This window comes from Boleophthalmus pectinirostris, unplaced genomic scaffold, assembly GCF_026225935.1.
Source record: "Boleophthalmus pectinirostris isolate CB_2022bp ecotype Guang Dong unplaced genomic scaffold, ASM2622593v1 HiC_scaffold_6, whole genome shotgun sequence".
Lineage (NCBI taxonomy): Eukaryota > Metazoa > Chordata > Actinopteri > Gobiiformes > Gobiidae > Boleophthalmus > Boleophthalmus pectinirostris.
This window is the reverse complement of record NW_026571447.1, coordinates 24,769,520-24,780,371: the sequence shown is the minus strand read 5'-3', so window position 1 is coordinate 24,780,371 and position 10,852 is coordinate 24,769,520. Positions and strand designations below refer to the sequence as shown.

At 37.4% G+C, this 10,852-nt stretch overlaps 2 protein-coding genes across 2 annotated transcripts in view; one reads left to right on the top strand and one right to left on the bottom strand.

The window, feature by feature from the left end:
- Positions 1–84: 84 nt before the first annotated feature.
- Positions 85–6,284, bottom strand: si:dkey-79d12.5 (maternal B9.15 protein). Its single transcript, XM_020937606.2, has 5 exons — positions 6,111–6,284; positions 3,621–3,804; positions 3,077–3,214; positions 1,704–2,064; positions 85–1,265 (listed from the first exon to the last, which is right to left on the bottom strand). Exons 2-5 carry the CDS (start codon positions 3,797–3,799, stop codon positions 1,059–1,061), a joined length of 885 nt encoding a protein of 294 aa, XP_020793265.1. The 5' UTR covers positions 3,800–3,804; positions 6,111–6,284; the 3' UTR covers positions 85–1,058.
- Positions 6,285–6,451: 167 nt separating this feature from the next.
- The window catches only part of spaca6 (sperm acrosome associated 6), a 30,417-nt gene continuing 26,016 nt past the window's right edge, over positions 6,452–10,852 (top strand). The window contains exons 1-5 of the mRNA XM_055163528.1: positions 6,452–6,500; positions 6,768–6,863; positions 8,014–8,110; positions 8,921–9,012; positions 9,175–9,223. The gene's annotated coding sequence lies outside the window, so the exon portion shown is untranslated. The remainder of the gene's footprint in view (positions 6,501–6,767; positions 6,864–8,013; positions 8,111–8,920; positions 9,013–9,174; positions 9,224–10,852) is intronic.

The window sequence follows — 10,852 nt, the reverse complement described above, 5'->3', positions numbered from 1 at the left end:
TAGGATTAACTAACCAAGTTAACTTTTGTAAAATCAACTACAGAAGTGCTCTACTTCCCCAAGGAGACTCTTGGCACACATTGATACTTATTCAAGGTTGAGGTTTATTAGAAACAGGGCAAGATTTTTTCTCACACTCAAAGATCAGCAATTTTCATTAAAAAACAAAAAACAAAACTCCCACCAGTGGGTGGAGATGATTATATCCCTGAAACACAATTAGGCATTAACAGCACAAACATTAGCTTCGAAGTAATACATGATTTGTGCCTTCAGCAAAAAACTGTAGATCAATGAGCAGTTAATAAACAGTGAATAATTAAATATTACTAAATGTATAGGCATACAGAAACAGAGAAATGTTATTAAAAATATTTTGTAAAATAGCACACAGCATAGATTGTGTAAAGCCACTGCACCCGGTAGTAATAAAGCAAAACAGACAACACAGCCAGTGATGCAGTATACAACAACGCTTATAAAAATAAATACAATTTCATGTATTAGCTGTGATTTTAGTGCCACCAGGTGATGGCCAAATATATTACAACATAACAGTAAAATTGTGTCTCATACATTCATATACAGGTTCTGTATTATTTACAAGTTGTAAGTAAAAATATTTTAGTATACAGTAATTCTAGTTACAGATTAAAATCAAGATTATTTTACAATGATTGTGATTTTCAAATACAAAGAAGCCACTTGCCTTCTTAGAGAACTTAAAAAATAAACAGAACTTCACCTGAATTCAGCATTTGGTATTAAATGTATTGCTGTAAGCTCCTGAGTTAAGTCTAAGCACCCAGTGATTGCTGCCATTTAAATGTGTACAAAATATATTCATCAGTGCAGACCTGACTATGAAATGAAACGCCTGTCACTCTAATCCATTAATAAATCTGTGCCGCACCACCATAAATAGAGACTCTTGAATAAAACAGTTTGTGCAAAGAATATTTAACGCTGTACAGTTTTTGGCCCAAGTTTAGCTGATCACAGACATGGCTCAGTTATCGGAGTATCCAGTGCATCTTCCACTTTGGGTCCTGAGAAGTTTAGCCCTTCACTGCTCCCCATGGCTGCAGAGAGGCTTGGGGCAGAATGAACTGAGGGGAGGGCTGGGGCAGGATGTAGTACCCGACGAGGGGTTGAGGTGGAGGAGGGGGAGGGGCACACACTGTGGTCAGAAACACTGGCGGAGCCTTTTTGTACGGAGACCAGACCTGTGTCGGCTGGTAATAGTACTGGAGACTTGGAGGGACCTGGAAAGAGAAGTCACAGTATAAGCAAATGCAGATTTGTGTCAACTGATACTACGAGAAACATTGTAAATCCTGAAATATTGCATTTTCTGTAATTAATAATTTTTTGTGGTGTGTGCCACATCATATTTTTAGACCTTGATGGAACAAGAAAAAGCGGACACTATTCAACTCTTTGGCTGCCTTCACACTTTCTGGTTTGATCCAAGTTCTCATGTAGACTTGGCTTATTCCTGTTCCAGTCCAGGACTAATCATGGTCTGGAGACAGTCAAATTTTACTCCAAAGGGTTAATGCGTTTTCCTCTGCAATAAACCTAATTATTAATTGCTATGTGCATGCACATTACACACCTAAAAAAAAAAAAAAAAAGAGAATTGCACCTGGTCATGAGGACACAAGCCTTTAAAATGTGACATTATATTCAAAGATATTTACCATATTCCTGACGTATTTGACTTTTTTTAGCCCTTCTATGTTGCGTCCCCGGAGCCTGGGCACCATTGCAATTGTGTAGGCGTCTCCTTCTGCCGTTTCTTTTTTAACATCCTTTTCTTTTTTAGGCTCTCCTTCCTCTTCGCCATCTTTCACCTCTTCTTCTTGGTCTTTGGATTCCTCCTCCGTGTCGCTAGATGCAGCAGAGCCGCAGTCCGAGGAGGTAGCAGAGTGGTAATCGGAGGTGTCCAGGTTAATGGACTCTTCTGATAGCGAGTCTTCATGTGTATTCTTCAAACTCTCCTCCTTTCGGTCCTCTTCTGTGAAAGTGGCTACTGTGAAAGGCCTGCTGTTCTCTCCGGATCTGGAAAGAAAATAATAAAGATTTACTCAATTTGATGTTTACGTCCAAGTTTGGAAAGTTAGAGCCAAGCCTATGTCAAATTCAGCTATAAATCTTGCGGTCTGAAAAATCTCTTTACAATATTTATTAATATAATATTGAAAAATGTTGAATACAGTCAAAATTCAAACATTTCGACACACTTTTCCATTTATTTTTCTCCTTTATTTCCATGATTATTTGTATTGTACATTCTCACTTAAGACATGTGAACTATGAATGGGCACATATATATGTGCCCATATATAGCAAACAAAAAAACTCAAAATAACTCAAAACTGAAAAATAGCATCCCTTTGCTTTGAACTCTAGGCTGCACTTTTGGTATTTCTTGACCCCAACAAGGCACACCAGTGAAGTGAAAACCATTTCAGGAGACTTCATCAAGATGATCATTTTAGAGGAGGCCAAAGGTTTGCAGCATTGGTAATGCAAAAGTTGGCTACTTTGAGGATTTGAAAATATAAAAAAATGCAGTCGAGTTATTCAACCCTTTTTCTTTGCTACGCAATTCCATATATAGGATCATATAATGATGTCTTATGCATGCATCCAAAATGTCAAATGTAGTAAACAAAGTAAAAACAAATCCAAACTTTTGACTGGTAGTGTAAATACACCATTCCTTTTCTGTTTAATGCAGCTCTATGCTCACTCTACTTCTCTCAGACATTTTGCATTATGGGTTTCCGTTATGCTCAGAGTTGGTAATAGTTAGATTTAATCAGTCACATTAAAGTGTGAACTTTGAGAAGAAAATTATAATATTACTATTTTTCCATATAGCTTATCCCTAATTGTCAGTTGCTATTTTTGGCAGGAATAATAGTTACTGTACGTTGCATGTTTTTCTGATATCATGTAGCTGTACACTTATGGTATGAGTCATGTCAATTCTTGGCAAAACATTACTCAGGTAACCGAAAGATAACAGGAGGTGTCGATGTCGCACAGAGGCCAGACAGTGACTCACCGTGCGCAAACCTCCAGAGGGTCGATCCACAGGGTGAGCTCACGAGGAAGCCCCAAATCAGAGGGTTTCAACTCACTCTCCACACACGCCTTCAGCACGGCCTCATCTGACAGTACACCATTGTTTATCCGAATGCACCTGGGAGACAAAAATAAATACATTGACTTGGTTTAAAATGAGCAAGGTAGGTTTAGATTGCTTTTTATTTGCCACAAATCTGAATCTATATTTACAGCTGAATTTGAATGGTGTGAATCCTTGCTGCACAAGTTACCCCATATGATTTAGAAACCCATTGAAACAATCTCATGATCCCCACATTCATGACCACTGAAATTAAAATTCACCTTTCATAATGGTAGTGGTTTCAGTGTTCCCTGAAAATGCTGAACATTTAAAAAAGGTTGTTAGATGGAGGGCTTAAAACCTTCTTTTATTCATGGACATTTGATGGTTTGCCTCAAATGCCACAAAATGACATTCTCCATGGAAACAAGCAGGTATTGAGGTAAGTATTTGGTGTAATAGATGGATCAGTAGCTACCTGAAAGCCTGTCCTTTGCTGGGACTGTCAGGGTACCAGTGGTCGTCATATCTGCTACACAAATGCTGCTGAAGCTTCTCTGCAAACAACTCAGCTTTTGTCTCTTCAAGCTTGCCTCGTGCTACAACCAAGCGCTTCAGGAAGTTGACCCCTGCTTTCACCTCTCGTATCATGGTCATGGTGTCTGCAAAAATCAAGATACAAAAAGCAACATTTAAGCACTTTGTAAACTATATTTTATTCATGAAGGAACAATTTTTAATCACCTTGCAGTGTACCATAGCTGGTGTTTTTTCACACCGACTAAAAACGAATGGCAAGTCTAGCTTTCATAGACTATGTGCATACTGTGCATTTTTGATCAAGGTTATTATAACAACAGTATATAATCTCATCCTGCTCCCACCCCTATTCATTAAACCCAAAGACAAATTTATTGATGTTTTTCTCTTGCAGACCATGACTTCCTTCACTGGTGTCATGTGGGGGAGAGGGAACTTCAACTGTACCGATAACAACACTTCCTTGTGCTGTTGCTTCATGCCTTTTATTTTTATAGGTTCAATTCTTTACATATTTAGTGTACACAAGCCTCAGGCCTTTGTATTGACAACAGGCTAAAGTTTGTATAGAGGCAAACTACTTGCAAATTTGTACTCCTGTTTTCACATGTAAGGCCTTCTCACATGCAAATCCACTGAGCTCACCGTGTTATTTATCTTCTGATAGCGTCTCTGTTTGGGTTGAGTGCCAATGTCAGTTCGACCAAAGAGGAGTAAGTTTGCTGGAGGCCAAGGTAATTCAGAGTCTGCAAAAGCAACTAAACCAGTTATACTTAAAGCACTGGTCTGACGCTCCTGTTTTCTTGCAGCACACCTTGAACACTGATTTTTGCTTGTTATTGTGGTTGAGGAAAGAATTTGTTGCCTCAGCTCATTTCTAATGCAATGTATGTGAAAATTACTAACTGCATACAAAGTTTCCATAAATACATGGCTACTACTTCAACCACACTTTATATTTAAAAACAGATTATAATATTAACAGAAGGTAAATAGCTATTAACCTAAAGGGAACCCAAAGTGTTTTAAAGGGTTACCTTATTTGTAGAATTGTTTTGCTTTTCTGCAACATTAATAATACTTGTAGTTGTACTCCTCCAAAAAGTATGGGAAATTTGACATTAAATTTGGACCTGGACGTACTCCTTTAAAATAGTTAGCCATAGTATAATCAACAAAGGTAAGTGGCAAGCCTGGGCTCACACAAGAAAGGCAAAACTACATGCACTGTCCATACTATCAAGAGTGATAACATATCATAAAACAGATATTTTAAGCTGTTATTCGTGATTTACTTCAGGACTGTTTGTTCAGAGTCAATGTTCAATACCTTCAGTGTGCAGCAGTTAGTAATTACGAATTACAACAAGATTACATCAGAACAAACAGCAGTGTGTATTGTCAATTTCCGTCCACAGGCTGGAGTTAAAATATAGGCTAAGATTACATGTCTTGTGCTCTTTGATTACTTCAACCATAAGTCACACTCATTCGTGCACATTTTCACTGGTCAATAGGAATGATGAATACTCATGACAACACAACAAGCACTGCTGTTGTCCCAAATGCTCCCCCAGTATACATACGTGCATACGAGTCAAGTAAAAAAACAAAAAAAAAAAACATCAACAAATGTTTATTATAAAACCAGACTGGCAGGCTACTTGATTAGCATTTGAGTAGAAGTCTCGCACACTGAAAACAACTTTTTGGGCACACTGGCACCACCAAACAGGGCAATATACACATATAAAACGTTAGAAATAAGCAGGTTTATCGGAAACTTTGCCCGTCTTATTCACGGTTCAGGATGTTTGACTGGTTTCGTCTGTGGCCTGAACTAAGAAAACAACAACGTCTGCTTGAGACAAAGGAGACCCAACAAAGACCAAGACACGTGTTTGTGCAAAGTTCGTCTTCGTAAAATTACACGAGAAAAGTCAACAAAAACAGGTCTTTAAAACAACACGGTAGTTTTTAACATGATGACCAAAAGCGAAACTGGATGACCTACAACGAAAACTAAAGTTTTTGGTTCTCTGACGACATGGAAACCCCCCATGGAAATACAGAAAGTTAGGAGGAACTAGAATACAATAAGTCATTTGAGAATAAGATAGAAAAGAAAAAAAATCAACGTTTATAAACAACATTTTACGTTTTCATATACTGATATATAATAATAATAATATCAACAATTTTCTTGTTTATAGTTTCGTGTCAATCCTGTGCGTAAAGACGAATTCAAGTCTGTGCGTAAAAAGAAATTTTTGAACGTTTGGCCATTTATATTTGTTCCCGCAAAGTAGTACATTAGACTAGGTTTATGATACATGACGAACATGATAAAAGTGAAACAATCCAAGGCAAAATTATAATTACTGAAACAAAGACAGAACTGTATTATTTTAAAGAAAATTGTACTCACGATATAAGTTGGAGTGGAGTGAAAAGATCTATATCCAGAATAATTCAGCGTAAGTCCTCTGTTCAGCTTCGTTTTGTCTGTGGAGACTGTGGTGTGGCTGGCTGCTGCTGAGTTGGAGTTATTGTGGTCAGCACATGTTGCTTCCTTGTTCTTTCTGCGCTCACTCTAGCAAAACGACGCAACCGTACGGTCTATGGACGCAACTCACGCACGATTACCGTCAGCGTGAGTCACTTCCTGAACTCAGCGCTGCGTCATCCCGCCGGACCATATATGGGCAAGTCAAGGTAAACAGCTGAGGGGCTATTTCATCTTGTTTTTTTCGTTTACAAATGCGACCCAACCCTCCCTTTTTATGAACAATTGCAATTTCGCGAGGGAATTATCAAAGTAATTTAGTTAGTAAGATTGTTGCCGCTTTCTAATAAGTTTAAAATCAACTTAGGGACTTGGAAAATGAAAGGGAATCGTTATTAACTGAAGCCTGTCTTGGAACTTCCCGGGCTTTTCAGTGCTAACAGCTAACTAATTGCCTTAGCATCATCAGCTAATTATATCAAACAGAAATCAATTTTCTACTTTTAGCTTCTATACTTGTATTTGGGGTTGAATTGTGATTTTCCAAACTAATTTCTCCTTTCATTGTGTTGCTTTCAGGTTTTCCAAAGGCCTGAAACCTGTTTATTCCTGTTTCGTTCGCAGTAGGGGCCAAGCTGGGGGCCTCTCTCCGCTACTTGATGATACAAACTCAAGGTGAAACAATTGAGGTTGAAATAATGGAAATCATATCATGTTTTTCAATGTTTGTGAAACATTGAGGTGCTCATTATCTATAAGTAAGGTGACCGGGTTTCCTGATTTGCCCAGGACAGTCCCAGTTTTGAACCCTGTATTCCCTGTCCCAGCAGATTTATCTAAAACCAGTGATTTGTTCCAGTTTTATACAAGAAATGTCCCAGGTCTCCTTATTTATTTATTTTTTATCAATTTGATACCTGCCAATAGTAAAGAGAGTCATACGTTGTCATTTGTTTAGATAAAATTCAGAAAACCTGCTTAAACATGACCAAACATAAAGAAAATGTGACTATATTGACTTCCATAAGTGCCAAGTGCATAACAGTTTTCCTTTATCACTCACTCAATTCACAATTTTATTATTACCAACCAACCCAAACCAGGGACGTCCCAGTTTTTTATTTTGAAAATCTGGTCACCGTACTTATAAGACCTGAACTTGGACAAAAACTGACTTATGACTATGACTATAATGTCGTTTGAGGAATTAGAATTTGTAGAAATAGGCTCATAAGTCAGTACAGCATAATGTTGATAGATCCCACAGATAAGGTACACATTTGTCAGTTTGTTATTTCAGTATAGTCTAATTATTCTCACATGTTTTCTTTTATTATTTAGAAACAGGCTTAACTTGTGCATGATCTTATGGCACCAGGGCATGCCTTAATACACAGCTGAGTCAGTATTAAGCTGTAATAAGAAACCATATGTCAGTATTCCACAGAAACAGACCCCCCATACTCAGCCCACCAGTTTTTACACAATCTTTTTTACTCCTTAGTATATGCAAAATTAAACATTTCATTTTCATAAAAGATTTTAGCTAAACAAAACTGATAAATTTTCCTCGTTCCCTTCAAAAAATAGTGCTTGTTCATAAATTAGGCCTACAGGTTTTTGTTTTGCAATACTTATTCGTTACCACTAGAGGGCAGAACGGTTTCCCTCTTTAAATTTTAATTATTTGTGTTGCTCTGTTTATGTTTGCCTCCTTGTGTTGCCATGTAAAAACAACAGATCTCATTTAATGTAACTTTAATACAGACAGTACACAGACTTGGTAAGTATTGTTGTTGTATATATTTTGGTTTATTTTGCTTAGTGTCAGCTCAGGTAGAAGGAGGACAGTGAATGCATCTACGTGGACTTCCTTTCTCTGCTTTTCTCCATCACACACTGCCCCAGATGCCAAGTCAAGAGTAAGTTATTATTGAGAGATGTGGAAAAACAGAGGGAATATTACAGAGGTGTAAGTATAGTGTCAGACCGTAGAAGTAATAAAAATTGTCAACATGTGGGAGGTATCAGTTAGCTCTGTTTTTACAAGTGCTGAGCCTCTTGATTTGTTTTGATATGGCCTTCTCATTATCACTCCTTGACCACCTCCTCAAGATGTGTCTGATAAAACAACCTTAAATTGTCTTGCATAATTATTTAAAGGCTACAGTGAATATAACTTTCATATGATAAAAATATTTTAAAAATTATAGAGCAAGTGATAATAAAGAAAACAATAACATAAAAAATGTAAAAACTTTGAATGACCAATAGAAAATATTTGCTGGAATATTTATTAGACTAGCTAACTAAAAAATACACATATCTTTGACTATTTTCCGACATTTTTTTGTTTCTAGCAAAATATAGTCACAGAGGAGACAGACAGCATTATTACCTGTCATAGACAATATAAATGTAATACGTTTACATGAATTGTGATAAATTATGACCTAGCATTAAAGAACATTGTGGTATAAATCTTTTGCAGTGTCGCACACCCCTGCCCTATGCCCACTCAGTCTTCTTGATTTTTAAGGCCATTACTGTCTGTTGCTATGCCTGCTATGCTTTTACTGTGTCTTTAAACGGATATTACTGTCTTTCAGTCATCTTTTGTTGTTTTATTATTTCTGTCATGGCTTTTCAAATTTCACAACTTCCAGACAACTTTTTTCATCAGAAAACTATTGATTGTCCACATTGCAGTGTTATTCTTGCCTTTCAAACAGTGGTGTCTTGTCTGCTGTGATAACCAGGGAGCCAAACTGTGCCACCCGATCACCACACGTCCATTCTCCTCCAGAGTGGGGCGATTTCATAGGTAAGTATTGGAAATGAAACCGCTTGACCTCAAAACGTGATGGTTCTTTTTCAGGAACAGCTTGTCTCTGCGCACGTCTGGCTGTATCAATGAGGGCCACACGCATACACCGCATGCAGCCTGCTTCGCCTTTAAAAACATATTGATTTCTCTCTTTCGCAGGGAGCTTAATGCGATCGATTGGCCAGGCCCTTTCAAGATCAGCGCCGGTGTAAGCATCTCTTCCCCTAACACACACGCAGCCTCTTTCCCCTCAGGTAATGATTGTCCTTGGGCTGGGGAATAGTTTGTCAGCATTAAGAGAGAGAAGCGTTACTCGTGGCATCCAGTGCCTCTGCCCTCCTCCCTGCTCCTGTGGTTAAGCAGGGAAAGTATATTTGCCTCTTTAACAAAAGGTATAAGTGAATGCAGAGCACATCTGAGACGACCTTTATCATCCGCCCCTCCCCCTCTCCTCCTGCTCCTCCGGTCAATACCTATTTGTATTTGTAATGCATTAGAGCAGTGCCCTCCTTTTAGATTGGAAAAAGTTTCTCGATTTGGTGCCTCCCAGGCATATCACGCCAATGAGGTTTTGCCTTATTTTGTTCATTTCTGTGGCTTCACTCAACTCCAGGGACTCCAGTGAAATAAAAATCACTTTTCTACTCATAATAGAAAACATTGGGGATTCCCTCTTTCTACCCAATATAATACAAGGATCCTATTCCAAAATATGTATAGCTTTCATTATCAAATCTCCACGTTTGAGTATCATAAACGCAAAATTACATGTCCCTCTTACCTTTTATTGCCAAGAAATGGTAATTACCATTACCAAAACTACCTCTATAATCGTTCTGTATAATTTATATTAGGGTTTAAAGTGTTATACATACGCTTTATTTCTTTGTAATGTTTCTCAACAGAATATTTCTTTATCAGTCTAATCATTTTCCAAATGTGTTTCACAAAGCTGTTGTGCTGTATTTAGTGCACCTTGCATCCACCCTAACATCTGGCTGATCTATAGACGAGATGAAATCAACAATAAGGCCATCACTCACCAGGTTTAAATTGCCTAGTGACTTTTTAATTGCCTATATATCAGAGGCGCGTCTCAGTTCACATGGGTGCAGTCTAAACACGGCATACATTATAGCTGCTCTTCAGCCTGAGTAAACTTTAAAAAGCGCTGCTAGATTAAGAGTAGCATTAGTAATATATGAATAAACAGTTGTTGAGTAAATGTTATGTTAACAAAAACCCAATACTTGAGCAACATTTGAACAAAAGTCAAACTTTGTGATTTATGTAATTTTCTTAAACTTTATCCAGTTAAATGTTGCAGAGTGCTGAAGCCTCTCATGGCACCTGTGGTCCTGATGTAAACACACCTTGGACAGTGGCAAGTTATTTACATGGCTAAACCAAGTGCTCACAAACAACCTTTACTTTACCATTCATGCTGGGCGTTTTAGATTCTACTATCTCTGTTATCCCATCATGTTTTACTTAGGCCTGTTTTAATAATTACTATACCGACTTATCATTTAACAATAATTTTAAGACTCACTTATGTTGTGTGTACATTTTGTGGGAAACTTTTTCTTTTTTTGTGGTAGTACAATAATATTTGAACTACATATACTGAAAAATATGTCACTTCTGTGATTCATTATTGACACCAACTAATTGTTAAAGTGTTAAAGTTTCATTGCACTATTTATCTATTGTAGCTCTTTTTATTTCTATTTTCTAACTTGATTCAATCTAAAACTGTGCAAATCTAACTTCCACTAAACAACTTGAATGAAAATGAATTGAAAATGGGTATTTCTTATAGCTATTCAGTCTTGCT